The sequence below is a fragment of the Erithacus rubecula genome (assembly GCF_903797595.1).
Source record: "Erithacus rubecula genome assembly, chromosome: 13".
Lineage (NCBI taxonomy): Eukaryota > Metazoa > Chordata > Aves > Passeriformes > Muscicapidae > Erithacus > Erithacus rubecula.
Window position 1 is genome coordinate 9,151,495 of NC_136665.1, and position 13,178 is coordinate 9,164,672.

The 13,178-nt window shown below is 62.4% G+C and overlaps 1 protein-coding gene across 1 annotated transcript in view; it reads left to right on the top strand.

Moving 5' to 3' along the window:
* COL7A1 (collagen type VII alpha 1 chain) overlaps window positions 1-13,178 on the top strand; it is a 29,294-nt gene that overhangs the window by 9,988 nt on the left and 6,128 nt on the right. The window contains exons 36-101 of the mRNA XM_079317197.1: window positions 5-118; window positions 419-445; window positions 590-643; window positions 755-817; window positions 940-999; window positions 1,148-1,183; window positions 1,319-1,363; window positions 1,575-1,610; window positions 1,706-1,750; window positions 1,850-1,885; window positions 1,965-1,991; window positions 2,092-2,121; window positions 2,282-2,353; window positions 2,444-2,503; window positions 2,609-2,644; window positions 2,782-2,862; window positions 2,988-3,023; window positions 3,124-3,168; window positions 3,260-3,331; window positions 3,473-3,517; window positions 3,624-3,650; window positions 3,733-3,774; window positions 4,385-4,465; window positions 4,578-4,613; window positions 4,713-4,748; window positions 4,829-4,909; window positions 5,092-5,127; window positions 5,352-5,423; window positions 5,621-5,665; window positions 5,849-5,884; window positions 6,050-6,085; window positions 6,192-6,296; window positions 6,441-6,476; window positions 6,648-6,683; window positions 6,850-6,897; window positions 7,007-7,042; window positions 7,207-7,338; window positions 7,482-7,691; window positions 7,784-7,819; window positions 7,992-8,036; window positions 8,202-8,273; window positions 8,389-8,433; window positions 8,582-8,644; window positions 8,730-8,774; window positions 9,042-9,077; window positions 9,355-9,390; window positions 9,575-9,619; window positions 9,852-9,884; window positions 10,043-10,105; window positions 10,194-10,229; window positions 10,334-10,414; window positions 10,512-10,580; window positions 10,678-10,713; window positions 10,809-10,850; window positions 10,985-11,029; window positions 11,166-11,210; window positions 11,327-11,362; window positions 11,495-11,554; window positions 11,694-11,819; window positions 11,955-12,026; window positions 12,238-12,273; window positions 12,515-12,574; window positions 12,720-12,764; window positions 12,838-12,873; window positions 12,996-13,031; window positions 13,122-13,178. Of these exons, the coding sequence (XP_079173323.1) occupies window positions 5-118; window positions 419-445; window positions 590-643; window positions 755-817; window positions 940-999; window positions 1,148-1,183; window positions 1,319-1,363; window positions 1,575-1,610; window positions 1,706-1,750; window positions 1,850-1,885; window positions 1,965-1,991; window positions 2,092-2,121; window positions 2,282-2,353; window positions 2,444-2,503; window positions 2,609-2,644; window positions 2,782-2,862; window positions 2,988-3,023; window positions 3,124-3,168; window positions 3,260-3,331; window positions 3,473-3,517; window positions 3,624-3,650; window positions 3,733-3,774; window positions 4,385-4,465; window positions 4,578-4,613; window positions 4,713-4,748; window positions 4,829-4,909; window positions 5,092-5,127; window positions 5,352-5,423; window positions 5,621-5,665; window positions 5,849-5,884; window positions 6,050-6,085; window positions 6,192-6,296; window positions 6,441-6,476; window positions 6,648-6,683; window positions 6,850-6,897; window positions 7,007-7,042; window positions 7,207-7,338; window positions 7,482-7,691; window positions 7,784-7,819; window positions 7,992-8,036; window positions 8,202-8,273; window positions 8,389-8,433; window positions 8,582-8,644; window positions 8,730-8,774; window positions 9,042-9,077; window positions 9,355-9,390; window positions 9,575-9,619; window positions 9,852-9,884; window positions 10,043-10,105; window positions 10,194-10,229; window positions 10,334-10,414; window positions 10,512-10,580; window positions 10,678-10,713; window positions 10,809-10,850; window positions 10,985-11,029; window positions 11,166-11,210; window positions 11,327-11,362; window positions 11,495-11,554; window positions 11,694-11,819; window positions 11,955-12,026; window positions 12,238-12,273; window positions 12,515-12,574; window positions 12,720-12,764; window positions 12,838-12,873; window positions 12,996-13,031; window positions 13,122-13,178 (3,588 nt within the window). The remainder of the gene's footprint in view (window positions 1-4; window positions 119-418; window positions 446-589; window positions 644-754; window positions 818-939; window positions 1,000-1,147; window positions 1,184-1,318; window positions 1,364-1,574; window positions 1,611-1,705; window positions 1,751-1,849; window positions 1,886-1,964; window positions 1,992-2,091; window positions 2,122-2,281; window positions 2,354-2,443; window positions 2,504-2,608; window positions 2,645-2,781; window positions 2,863-2,987; window positions 3,024-3,123; window positions 3,169-3,259; window positions 3,332-3,472; window positions 3,518-3,623; window positions 3,651-3,732; window positions 3,775-4,384; window positions 4,466-4,577; window positions 4,614-4,712; window positions 4,749-4,828; window positions 4,910-5,091; window positions 5,128-5,351; window positions 5,424-5,620; window positions 5,666-5,848; window positions 5,885-6,049; window positions 6,086-6,191; window positions 6,297-6,440; window positions 6,477-6,647; window positions 6,684-6,849; window positions 6,898-7,006; window positions 7,043-7,206; window positions 7,339-7,481; window positions 7,692-7,783; window positions 7,820-7,991; window positions 8,037-8,201; window positions 8,274-8,388; window positions 8,434-8,581; window positions 8,645-8,729; window positions 8,775-9,041; window positions 9,078-9,354; window positions 9,391-9,574; window positions 9,620-9,851; window positions 9,885-10,042; window positions 10,106-10,193; window positions 10,230-10,333; window positions 10,415-10,511; window positions 10,581-10,677; window positions 10,714-10,808; window positions 10,851-10,984; window positions 11,030-11,165; window positions 11,211-11,326; window positions 11,363-11,494; window positions 11,555-11,693; window positions 11,820-11,954; window positions 12,027-12,237; window positions 12,274-12,514; window positions 12,575-12,719; window positions 12,765-12,837; window positions 12,874-12,995; window positions 13,032-13,121) is intronic.

The window sequence follows — 13,178 nt, forward strand, 5'->3', positions numbered from 1 at the left end:
CCAGGGCAGCCCCGGCTCACCTGGGATCCCTGGCCCACGAGGGCCCCGTGGTGATCCAGGCCCCCCTGGTCCACTTGGACCCATGGGGCTACCAGGACCCCCTGGAGAGTTTGTGAAGGTATTTCCCCCGGTGCTGCATGGGGATGGCTGGGGATGTGTGGGGAGGTGGATGGTAGAGCAGCCAGCACCTTGGAGCTGCTCCCCCGTGGGCTCCTCCTGCCCTGCTCATGGGCTGTGCCTCCACCAGCTGTGCCTGCACCAGCTGTTGCTGGCACTGGGCAGTGTGGGGAGAGGCAGATGGCATGCACATACCCTAATGCCATTGATGATGGGCTCTACCCAGCATGTTGCTCTTCTATTCAAGGGGGGCATGGCAACAGCCCAGAACTGCCCTTATTTGCTTTTTTCATCCTTGCAGGGAGAAAAGGGTGACCGAGGGGAAAGGGTGAGTGGCTGTGTGTTTCCCTGACCTCTTTGCCCTACTGGATTGAGGTCCCTTGAGTGTCCAAGGGCACTGCAGACTCTCAGGGTGCTGGGAAGGGCTGAGCCCTCAGCGCAACCACACAGGAGCTGACCCTTCTCTCTGCAGGGCCCCCCTGGATTCGTAGATGGGGCAGTACCTCGAGGGGATCCTGGACCCCCAGTGAGTGGAACCCCTAGACCAACAGGGTTGGCAGAGGGGATCAGGGCTGCAGTGCCTATGTGTGCCCAGGGTGAGTTGCATTCCCAGGAGCTGAGATTTTCTCTCTTGCAGGGCCTGCCTGGGGACCCTGGGCCTCGGGGACCTGCTGGGCCCCCTGGCCTGAAGGGAGAGAAGGTAAGAAGGTGGCAGGGATGCTCCCCCCTGGGGCTGGACCTCACAGCATTCACCAGCAGGGATTCCCATCTAATGGGCATCCTCATGTCATGAGCATGGCTATTGTGTCTCCAAATCCCTAGGGTGATGGCATAGAAGGCTTCCCAGGGTCACCTGGCCGTCCTGGGGACCCAGGAGACAGGGTGAGTTTCCTGAGAGAAGGTAAGGCAGGCAGGAGCTGGCCATGCCAAGAGCCAAGCCCTGAGGGCACACTTGAGAGCTCCTGCTTCATGCAGCCTGGGCATTTGCCTTGTGACACCCAAGGTGACAACGCTCCATTGTCCTTTGCAGGGCCCTCGGGGGCCACCAGGGGAGCAGGGCAGGAAGGTGAGTGGTGCAGGGACCAAAGGGACACTCTTGCCATGCCTTTGGCAGGGGGAAAAGGGTTCTGGGTTCTGTGCCAGGACTCAGGATGTCCCCCAAAGGCTCTGCTGCTCCTGACCCTGTGGTTCTCTATACCAGGGAGACCGTGGGGCACCGGGCGAGCTGGGAGAGACAGGCGAGAAGGTGAGATGTGCCACAGCAGAGCAGCATTGGCCAGTCCTGGTGCCCCTGAGACCTGGTGGTGGCTGTGCCTGGGGGTTGCTGTCACAGCCCAGTGGTCTTGGATGGGGCTCAGGACTGAATTGTGAGGAGCTCTGGGGCAGTGTATGGGGAGGGGACAGCATGATGTAGAGGGAGGAAGGCTCCTTGAAACCCTCCTTGCTTTGCTCTGCAGGGAGACCGTGGTGTGCCAGGCCCAGAGGGTGTTAAGGTAGGTGTGCTGGGACAGCTGTGCATGGTGGAGTGATGCCTACTCTGTCCTGGAGCAGAAACCCCACACACCTTCCCCTTCCTCCTCTCCTGCAGGGTGAGATGGGAGCCCCAGGGCACCCAGGGCCATCAGGCAGAGAGGTGAGTCAGGGTGTGATGCTGTGGAGCCAGGAGCTGCCATGCTCTGGGTGCATGTTCCCAGGCACTGCCAGCCCCCTGAGGTCTCTAATCTTGCCATAGGGAGCTCCAGGACCAGCTGGCCCCCGGGGGGAGAAGGTGAGGGCAAAGTGGGGTCTCAGTGGGGTGGCAGGGGTCTGTTGGGAAGGAGTTGGCAGTGACACCTGTCTCTCTGCAGGGCGATCCAGGACCACCTGGCAAGCCAGTAAGTGATGCTGCCCAGTGGGTTCACCTCTGCCTGCCCCAGCCCCAGGACAGGGAGCCATGGGCAGTGCCCAGCATGGTCTCCTCTGCTTCCCCTCCAGGCTCCCAGCATGGCTGGTGTTGGAGAGAAGGTAACCCTGGCCCAGCTGTGCCCTCCACCCTCTGGGCATGGCTGTGGGCTGGGGAGGGGGATTGCACAGTTGGGCTCATCCTGGTCCCAGGCCTGGTTGTCCCCAGCTGTAGTGGGGAAAAAAAATGGGTGGTTTGGTGTGCTGATTTTGTCTGCTCCAGGGTGACAGAGGTGTCCCAGGACCAGAAGGACCTCCTGGCCCCAAGGGTGACACAGGAGATAAAGGTGCCCATGTGAGTAGGAAGCACAGGGCAGATGGCGCAGCCCTCCCCAGACTCATGGTGCCTGTGCTGTTGCTCCATGCTATGTCCTTTCATGTCTAGGGTCCCCCTGGCCTGGGCATCCCAGGGCCACCTGGCCCCAAAGGCGAGCAGGGCGATCGGGTGAGTCTGGGGGCACCCTGGGGCTCCAGCTCCGGGGCCTGGTCCCTCCCTGTCAAGGGTCACTGAGGTTCCCAGTGACACATGCTCTTCCTCTCCAACAACCAGGGTATCACTGGCCTCACAGGCAGGAGTGGCCCAAAGGTAATGGCACTGCCCTCACCCGTCTGTCCACTCACCTGTCTGTCTGTCCAGCCCTAGAGGGGCTGTTCCTGCAGGCTGTGCCCCTTCTCTCCCGGCTGCCCAGACTCTACCCTGACTGTTGCCTCTCCCTTTTCTAGGGTGACCCAGGAGAGCCAGGGGAGAAGGGGGAGCCGGGCCGAGCAGGCAGCCCTGGGCAGATGGGGCTGCGAGGCAAGGAGGTAGTGTGGGACAAGGGGCTATGGGGCACTGTGGCCCTGAGCAAAGGGGGGCTGGCAAGGAGCAGGGGGATGCTGGTGACTTGTACGTTTTTCTCCTGGCCGGTGCCCGCTGATTTGTGCCTCAGGGAGAGCGAGGAGAGAAGGGTGATGAAGGCACCCCGGTAAGTGAGGGTCCCCAGGACCCCTGCCCCTGTTCCCACTGCCCCTGTTCTCACTGCCCCTGTTCCCACTGCCCCACACTCACCCTCTCTTTCCCCACAGGGCGAAGCGGGTCTGCCTGGCAAACCTGGAGACAGGGGTCCCCGGGTAAGTGCAGGGCTGCTGGGCACCCTGGGGCAGGACAGAGACCCATGGCCTCGGGGTGGCTCCTGCTGATCCTCCCTTTGCCCTCCCCCAGGGCCTTCCTGGCTACCGTGGTCCCCCCGGGGAGAAGGGTGACTTGGGGGACCCAGGACCTGAAGGCAGGAATGTGAGTACCCCTTGTATGTACCCACTGCTCCATGGACACCCCTCACCCCTCACTGCCCCATACCGACCCTTACCCCAGGCTACCCTCATCCCTCAGGACCCCCGTTCCCTTCCCATCTGACTCCATCCCTCTTTCCTGCAGGGCAGCCCTGGAGCACCAGGGAGCAAGGGTGACCGTGGGGACCCGGTGAGTGATGGCAGGGCCACGTGTGGCCCCCCACCCTGGAGCCACCTGTGCCTTCCTTGGGGTTGGGCCAGCTCTCCTTAATCTGCTTCCCTTGCCCTTCTTTCAGGGGCCTCCTGGACCCCCAGGACGAACTGTGAGTTGTGCCTCCCTCTTCTCCCTGCCCGTGGGCTGGTGTCCAACCCTGTGTGCTCCAGCAGCTCCTCTCTGCCCCACAGGTCGATGCTGGGCTCGGAGGAGTGGGGGGAAAGGGTGAGAAGGTAATGAATGTGTGCTTTGGATGCTGGTGGTGAGATACCCTCTGCTGTCCTCTGGGCTCTGCCTGGCCATGGGATCATCGCTCATAAAGCCCTCCCTGCCCAAAACAGCCTCTGCCCCGTGCAGCTGATGTGCACCTCGACTGAGAGGCACATGGAACTCAGGGGCACAGGGGCTGACACTGACGCCCTGTGATGGGAGGAGGCCCTGTAGGGCTGAGGGTTCCAAAGGAGATGGTGTGCTCCTGTCTCCCCACCCCCACAGTGCTGCTGGGGCAGCACCCAACACTCTGGGCATTCTGTTGTTTGCTTTTTTTTTAAACCCAGCTTAGGCTCAGGACAGTTTTGGCCATGGTCTGTGCTCTGTGCTGGGTGGCATTGTGGTCCCCACCTGTGGCAGAGCTCGCTCCTGATCATCAGTGCTGCTCAATGCCTTTCTTCTGCAACCAGGCTCTGACCCCTGCTCCCCCAGTGGGAGCTGCATGGGGCACAGCCACCTCTTTCTCATCCTGTGCCTCTTATTTTGAGTGTTCCTCTCATCCCACCCCTAAAGCACAGCACCAGCACTGTGTACTCTGGCACAGTACCCTGACCCCTGTGCCCTTCCTGGCAGGGGGACCCTGGGGACCCAGGCAAGGACGGTGTGAGCGGTGCCCGGGGTGATGCTGGCCCCCCTGGAGTGCCTGGAGAGAGGGTAGGTGCTGGGTGCCTGGTGTGGAGGCACTGGGACAGCAGCATGGGTGATGATCTGTAGGATCCCCTCCTTTCCCCCGTGCCCCACTGCTGAGCCTGTCTCTTTCTTTCAGGGTGTGGAGGGCCCCCGTGGCCCCCCTGGCACACGGGTAAGTGTCCCCTTTACGTGGGGGTCTGAATGGGGGACCCATGCCCTGTGCAGCTCCTGTTAATGGGAGATGATGCTCACTTCTCTTCCGGCCCCATAGGGTGACCCTGGGGACCGAGGCCTGCCAGGAGAGAAGGTGAGAGGACTGGGGGCTGAGGGTTTCCCCACAGCACTCCCATCCCACCCCAAAGCTCCAGCTGTCCTGCTCTCCTGCAGGGGGACCGTGGCCCACCGGGGCTGGATGGCCGCAACGGGCTGGAGGGCAAACCTGGGCCCCCAGGGCCTGCTGGGCTGCGGGTGAGTGTGCTCCAGGGTGGGGGAATGTCTTGCCTGGCTGCCATGGGTGGGAGCTGGGGGATACAGGGATGATGGTGTGGGAGGAGCTGTCCCTCTGGACACCCTCTGCTCTGGGGATGCTCTGGACAGGGACCTTTGGCAGGATGGGAATGTCCCTGTCCTCACCTCCTCTTTGTCTGCAGGGGGACCCAGGAAAGCAGGGAGATCCTGGCCGGGATGTAAGTACCTCTGGAGAGGGCGGGTTTAGGTTGTGCTCCTGCTGGGACCATCAGACTTGTAAGGAACCAGTGCTCTGTCCCATGCTTCTTGGTCCAGAGCAGTGCAGCAGGACCCTCCCCTGTCCCCAGCAGAGTACCACTGCCAGTCACTCCCTGTTCCCAGGGCTGGCTGTGGCAGATGGGGGCCCTGCTGCCTTGTGCTTCACCATCTCCTTTCCCTGCAGGGGCTGCCAGGGCTGCGTGGGGAGCAGGGCCCTCCTGGTCCTGTGGGACCCCTGGGACCACCTGGTGTGCCTGTGAGTACCAGCCACCCTGCACCCCAGGGACACATCCTGCCCCATGCCCTCTGTGGATCCCAGCTGGATCCATCCACGGGGCTTGCCCTGTGCCCAGCTCCCCCTTCCCTGCACCTTGAGGCTCCAGTGGGGCCCAGGCACCCCTGGCTGGTGGAGAGCCTGGGGAGCTCCCTCACTGCCTTTTTTTATTCTCCCAGGGCAAACCCGGTGAGGATGGCAAACCTGGCCTAAATGGCAAGAATGTGAGTAGAAGAAACAGGGCTTGACTTTGGGGCTCTCCCAGGATGCTGAGGGATGGTGATCCCAGTACAACATAAGGCAAGGGGAGGATGTGGCAAAGAAGCCCCATGCTCTGAGCCAGCCTCCGGTTTGTACCCGTGTTGAGATGGTTGAGTGGGGCCCTGACAGGCAGCCTTTGTTCCCAGGGAGAAGATGGGACACCAGGAGAGGATGGGAGAAAGGTAAGATGATCCATGGGTGGTCCCTGTATGGTCCCTGCACAGTCCCTGCCTGGTCCCCATGTGATCCCCACAAGCCCCATGGCTCCATCCTCCCCGGACCAGGAGCACTATTTTGGGGCATGTGGATGGGGCAGCATCCCTCCAACTCCTTTTTCTTCTGGTTAGGGAGACAAAGGTGATACAGGACTACCTGGGAGAGAGGTGAGTGCTCCCCAGAGAGGAGCGTGTGCGGGGGGCTGCTGGGTACAAACCCCCATTGGGCACAGCCCTGGTCCCAGCCCTGGGGGTGACACTGCTCTCTCGGCAGGGCCGCAGTGGTGCCAAGGGCGAGCAGGGGGACAGAGGTGTGCCAGGCCCCCTCGGCCCCCCTGGCCTTCCCGGGGTCCCAGGCCAGGTTGGCCCCCCAGGCCAGGTGTGTATTTCTCGACCCCAGGGTGCCACTCAGCAGCAGACCCTGGAGTCCAGACTGCTGTGAGGCAAGCAGGACCCTCACCCATGGGCACTGCCCTGGGTCCATGGGGGCTGGGAGCTGTTGTGTCACCTCCATATCTTCTAGGGCTCCCCAGGCCTCCGTGGGGTGGCTGGACCAAAGGTAAGTGTGCTCCTGCCCCCCAGTCCCCCATGGCAAAGGTCTGGGGGCACCACATGCCTGAGGGAGTAAGTCCCTGGTAGGAGTCCCCAGCCCCAAAATGACAGGCTGGGCCCTGGTGCTGCACTTGGTGCTGGGCAGCCTGATCCCCTTGATCCTTTTGCTGTGTTTCAGGGGGATCCAGGGGAGCCTGGACTGCGAGGGGAGCCGGTGAGTACCCAGCACTGAGCTTCACAAGCTACCAGCACCCCAGTCACAGCCCCTGCCCAGGCAACACCAAAGTGTTAACTCTGAAACCTCCTAAGGGTGAGCACAGCTCACCCCTCCTGCTGCACCTCTGTGCATCTTCTCATTCCCTCTTTTCCTGTAAACCTAGGGGCGACCTGGCAACCCTGGAGCACGTGGAGACCCTGGGACTGCAGTGGTGAGTCCCTACCCTGAGCTGTTGTGCTGCATCAGCCCTGGGGGATAGAGAACCGTCCACAGCCTCTGTGGTGGGAACCTACTTTGTTTTTAATGTCTTTTTATTGCAGAACATTGAACGTAGCCTAGAAGCACTTGGCATCAAGGTGTGTATTTCCTGATTGTCAGGCTGGGGCTTTTTCCTGCCACATGGCATCAGGAAGAGGGCATGGGAGGTGGTGGGAGATACTAGCATTTTAGGATGGGTTAGCAGGACTGTGGGGTGCTGGGTTCCACTAATACCCTGAGCGGTGGGTCTCCTCCCTGCCAGGTTTCATCCCTGAAGGAGCTCACGGGTGCCTATGATGGGAGCTCAGACTCGCTTCTGCCGGGCTTCGAGCGGCTGCGGGGCCAGAAGGGCAGTCGAGGGGATCCAGGAGAGAGGGGGCCCCCGGGCCGAGAGGTGAGTGCAGCCAGGCTTGATGCCAAGCCCCAGCACTCCGCCCCACTCCTGCTTTCTGGGCTGGCTGGCAGTTCATGCTGGAGTGCTTGGGGAGGGCTCACAGCCCTCGGGTTGGCTCTGGCAACACAGCTTATGTTTTGCAGGGCTCCTTAGGCTTCCCTGGCGAGCGAGGACCCAAAGGTGACAAGGGGGACCCAGGCAGCCCCGGCCCACAGGGCCCCATGGGCCGAGCCGTGGGCGAGCGGGGTCCCGAAGGGCCGCCAGGGCAGCCAGGGGAGCCTGGCAAGCCGGGCATCCCTGGGGTGCCGGGCCGGGCTGGGGAGCTGGGGGAGTCCGGGAGGTCCGGCGAGAAGGTGAGTGTGTGTGCAGGTGCCAGGTGAGGTCTGGGGGACCTGGTGAGGGGCTTGGGGACAGCTCCATGACAGCCACCATGGTGTTTGCACAGGGCGACCGAGGCGAGAAGGGCGACCGAGGTGAGCAGGTGAGCTGGGACAGGGACGGGGTGCCCCATCCCCTGCTGTGCTGTGCCCCTCTTGAGGGGATGCAGGGCTCTCTGTGGGGCAGGCAGATGCCTTGTGGAGGCCAGGAGTGGCCATAACAGGAAGGCTCTGCTCTGCCCTTTGACACTCAACCCATCTCTCTACCCTTCTCAGGGAAGGGATGGCATGCCTGGGCCCCCAGGGCCCCCAGGGCCCAAGGTAGGTGATGGCTGCTGCTGGGGACCATCATCAGGGTGCCAGCCTGCCCCTCTGGGGATGCATGGCCACATGCAGTCCCTTGGCACAGCCTGGGGAGGGCTTTGCCCCTGAGGGGCCCTTCCTGGGGTGCCCTGGCTGCTGGCCTTGACTGTGCCCTGCCCACAGGTGGATGTGGTAGAGGGCAGCCTGATGGGCCTCCCAGGCGAGCGCGGCCCCACCGGACCCAAAGGAGCCAAGGTGTGTGGCTGGTCTGAAAGCAGAAGGACAGCCAAGGCACCGAGCTGGGGCTGAGGAGGGCGGTGAGGCAGAGGGGCGGCAAGGGCTGATGGCATCGCTCTTCTTCCCAACACAGGGTGAGCCAGGAGCTGAGGGCGAGCGGGGACCCAAAGGAGATAAGGTCTGAGGTTATAAATATCCAATATCAAAAGGGTGCAAAGCCTGGGTGAGGGCACTGCTGAGCACACCCCTCTATGGGTGCCAGCAGGCCCTGGGAGGCCATGGGAAGGTCCCTGCCCATCCTGTGACATTGCCTGTCCCCACTGCAGGGCGAGGGTGGCCTGAGGGGTGACCGAGGGGAGCCCGGCGAGAAGGGCAGGGACGGCACCCCGGTGAGTGCTGCACTGCTCCCCTGCCTGGCACTGACCCCATCCCTGCCTGGCACTGACCCCATCCTCTCTCCATCCTCTGCTCCAGGGTCTCCCGGGTGAGAGAGGGCTGGCAGGCCCTGAGGGGAAGCCGGTGAGTGGGGACACGATGGGGACTGGGGGAGGTCCTGTGCTGTCACACCAGCCGCCACCAGCACCAACAGGGGCGTTTGTGCCTCATTCACCTCTTTCTCCCCCCACATCCCATGCAGGGCCTGCAGAGCTTTAAGGGGCTTCTCCCTATTGCTACCTCTCCTAGGTGCCCTGGCTGGGTACCACACACTGGGAATGGGGAGTGGGCAGGGCTGTGTGGAGGGTGTGGGTTTCCATTGTGCACTGATCCTGATGTGGTTCTTTGCAGGGCTTGCCAGGCTTTCCTGGCGTGCTGGGACGCCCGGTAGGTGTCTGTGTGTCCCCCATGTCCTTGTGCCCCACCACCTCAGCACACAGCTGGGGGCTTCTCGCTGTGAATGCTTGGTGAAACCATGGGGGTCACTCTGCTGCCGGGCTGGGTCCTTGGCCCCCTGCATCTTAGCAGGACCTGTCCAGACTTGTCTTACTTGGTGCTTACAAGGGCTGCTGGCACTGTCTGGGTCTGCCCTCCCTCGGGACACCCTCTGCTCCCTCTAGGGAAAACCCACTTCTGCAGTGATCCCATTTCTTCCTCCCTTCAGGGCAATCAGGGAGACCCAGGACCCCCAGGACCTCCGGTAAGGAGCCACCTTGCACCACGTGCAGGGGACTGTCATGCAAGGGCGGTGTCAGCCAGGGTGGGCATTCCTGCAGGCAGTGGAGGTGGGGTGGCAATGCTGGGACTGACTGGTCCTGCTACCCCCTCCCTGTCCTGTGTCACCAGCAAGCACCACCCCAATAATGTCCCCTTGTCCCCTCCAGGGCAGCACTGGCCCACCAGGCACCCAGGGCCCAGCTGGTGCCAAGGTAAGGCAGCAGCACTGGCATCTGCATCAGCATTGCCATGTCCAGCCTGGCAGAGGGAAAATGGGGATTTGGGAACTGGAGGGAGGACCACATTTCATTTCATATTTCACATTTCACTTTCATTGGGCTGGGGGGAGGGACATTTGGGCTGGACCCCCTCCTGGATGCAGGTATGTGACCAAAGTAGCTGGTTGGTTGGGGTGGTGGGGCTGATGCAGTGTGTTCTTCACAGGGTGATCCAGGGGAACCTGGCTCCAGCATCCGTGTGAGTACTCATACCCTCCCTGCCAGTACCCACCTGGCTGTCCAAAACCATCCAGCCTCCCCAAAATCAGCCTGTCCCACCCCAACACACCTTCCCACAGGGGCAGCCAAGGTCCTGGCTGTGCCATCTCCTCTCTGATGTGGCTCTTTCCATTGCAGGGCTTGCCTGGTCCCCAGGGCAACATGGGCCTACCAGGACCCCTTGGCCCCCCTGGCCCAGTGGTAGGTATTTGCAGCACCCCAAAACCTCCCCTTGGCTGTTCCTGGTGCCTGGAATGCTGCTTGATTTCTGCTCATGTCTCCTTTGCAGGGCCCACCGGGTGTCCCTGGGCTGCCAGGGCAAGTGGTGAGTGTGTTGCTCCCAACATGTGGCTGCCATCACTGTGGGTGCTTGGGGCTGCCTGGGGGCTGTAGAGCCCCCACAGCCCACCCCACTCTTACTGCCTGCAGGGGGAGAGCGGGAAGCCAGGCATGCCAGGCAGGGATGGTGTGCCTGGGAAGGATGGTGAGGCAGGAGTGCCTGGGAAGATGGTACGTGTGTGCTCACCCTGCCCCATCCCAGGGGGACCCCTCTCAGCTCAGCCTGGTTGTCTGCAGCTAAGGCTGAGGGCTGTGCCACTTGTGCCAGGGCTTACCAGGACCTTCAGGACCTGCTGGTCCCAAGGGAGAGCCAGGGGATGCTGGAGCCCCAGGGCAGGTGAGTGCAGAGCTGCCCTGTCCAGTGTTCCTGGCCAGGATGAGGGGGAGCATCCCGTGCAGCCCTGCTCACCTGTCCACTCTGTCCTCTGCCCCAGGCCATCGCTGGGCCCCCTGGAGCCAAGGGAGAGAAGGTAAGGAGCAGGGTGTGAGGACTGGGGTGGGCAAGGGTCTGCTGGGCACTGGCATCCACAGTGGGCACATCTGAGCACCTGTGTGTGCCCTGCAGGGTGAGCCGGCGCTGCTGGAGGGTGTGCTGCTGGGAGAGCCCGTGAGTCACCCCATGAACCCTGGCACTGCTGCTACCCTCACCTCCCCCCATTCACCTTTCCCACCACCCTAGCCTGCTGAGGGGCAGGCCAGCCCTGTGGCTGCCCTCTCCCCTAACCCTGCTGTCCCTGACAGGGCTCCAAGGGTGACCGAGGCTTGCCAGGCCCCAAGGGCGAGAAGGTGAGCGCTGCCCTGGGAATAGGTGGGGAGGGGGTTGTGTGGTCCCTGACTGCTTGGCCACAGTGTGGGGATCCAGCTTCAGCAGCTCCCCCAGTTCATAATCCCACACATCTTTTTCCTTGTTTTTCCCTGCCAGGGGGAGCCAGGAAGGTTTGGAGAGCCGGGAGATCCTGGAGAAGATGTGAGTAGGAGGCATATGGGGGTGGTGGGTGGATATTGAAGACAGTGGATGCTGGCAGGATCTGTGCCCTGGCCACCTACTGCCCAGGTCTTCCTGGGGGCTTGGTGTCTTCACAGGGAGCCAAGGGATCCCCTGGAGCCAAAGGGGAGAAGGTATGTGTCCCCTGTCCCCAGGGGGATCCCCCACCCTGGGGGATGCTCTGGGTCGCATGATGGCCATGTCACCCCTGTCACCCCTGGCTCACCAGCCAGGTGATGTGCCACATGCTCTCTGCCACCTTGCAGGGATCACTGGGTGTTGGTGCACGGGGACCACCAGGACAGGACGGGCCTCCAGGTTTGAAGGTAACCCCTGTCCCCATGTCACCCTGGCTCTGATCATGTCCCTAATGCCCCAGTGATACTCTAGCTTGGCTGGCTGAGGGAAAAGCACGCTCCTGAGTAGCTGTTTTTGTGGGGCTCATCTTTTACTTCCCTACTTCAGGGTGACACTGGCTTGCCAGGATTACCAGGACCCCCAGGCTTAGCAGGCATTGCTGGGATGCCGGGACAGCCAGGCCTGAGAGGGGACAATGGACAGCCTGGCCCTCCAGGGCCCCCAGGAGAGAGGGTAAAGACTACAACCAGAATGTGGCATCACTGGTCCTGGTGGCTCCAGACCCTGGTGCAGTGTCAGTGAGGTCCCTGCAAGCCCCAGTGCTTCCCAGCCACAGCCCCTGCCCATTCCCTGCTTTTTCCCTGCCAGGGTTTGATCGGCTTTCCTGGCAGGGATGGCACTGCTGGACCACCAGGACCTGTGGGGCCTCCAGGACCGGCTGTGAGTATGGTGCCACAGCATGCCTGGGGATGTAAGCTGTGCCCTGGCTTCCCCTCTGTGTCAGACAGGCTGACAGAGACCCAGCTGGCTCCTCCCTGGCCCCTGGGGCAGGGTGTTCCTGGAGTGTCCAGTGGGACTCTCAGTTATGTTTTGCAGGGTGTCTGGCATTGCTTTCCTTCTGTGGCTTGCTCACCCTTCTCCTTTCTTTTAGGGTATTCAAGGGGCCCCTGGCCTGAAGGGTGACAAGGTAGGACCAGGTGCAGTCCTATAGCCTGAGAGGTGGGAGGCTGCTTCTCTTGTGGAGTGTCCCTGCAGCCACCTCACCCCTGAGGGTGCTGAGCCCACTCTGGATGGTGGCACAGGATGTGCCAGGCACCCAGAGAGGTGGTGCAGACTGTGGGACATCCCCTGGCGTGGGGGGTACCTGGCAGGGTTGGGGGAGCTGTGGGCAGTGAGGATGGGGATGACTTCTTGCCTTTCTCTGGCAGGGTGCTCCAGGGGCCGGGCTGCCAGGGGCCAGAGGTGAACGTGGTGACCCGGGGCCACGGGTAGGTACTGCCACAGTCCCCATGTCCCCACAGCCAGGGACAGGCCTGACAGGTCTCTGAGCCACAGCTGCAGCTGTTCCTGGGGCAGGGTGATGCTGGGGTGCCCCCACACTAAATCCCTTCTCACATCCCTTCCTTCTTGCAGGGTGAAGATGGGCGCCCAGGGCCAGAAGGGGATCGTGGGCCAGCAGTAAGTACTCCCTTTCCTCAGCTGCACCCTGATCCAAGCCCCTTCCTGCCCACACCTTTCTTCTCCCCCACAGGGCTTGCCTGGGAACCGTGGGGAGCGTGGGGACAAGGTAAGGGACTCTGAGGGCTGAGGAGCTGCAGGGAGAATGAAGCACTCCAGGTTTTGGGGTGCCCAGGGAGGTGCTGCCTGCTCCCTGCTGTGCAGCTTTGCAGCGTCTCACCTTCCTCACAGGGAGACCTTGGGGCCCCAGGACCCAAAGGAGACAAGGTGAGTCCTTGGGGCAGGGGCAAGGGGAAGGCAGGCAGCAGCCCTGGCCCCCCTTCTCACACCACGTTTCTGTCTGCTTTGGGGGTACAGGGCGATACCGTGGTGGTGGAGGGGCCGCCTGGAGCACGGGGCAGCAAGGGGGAGCCG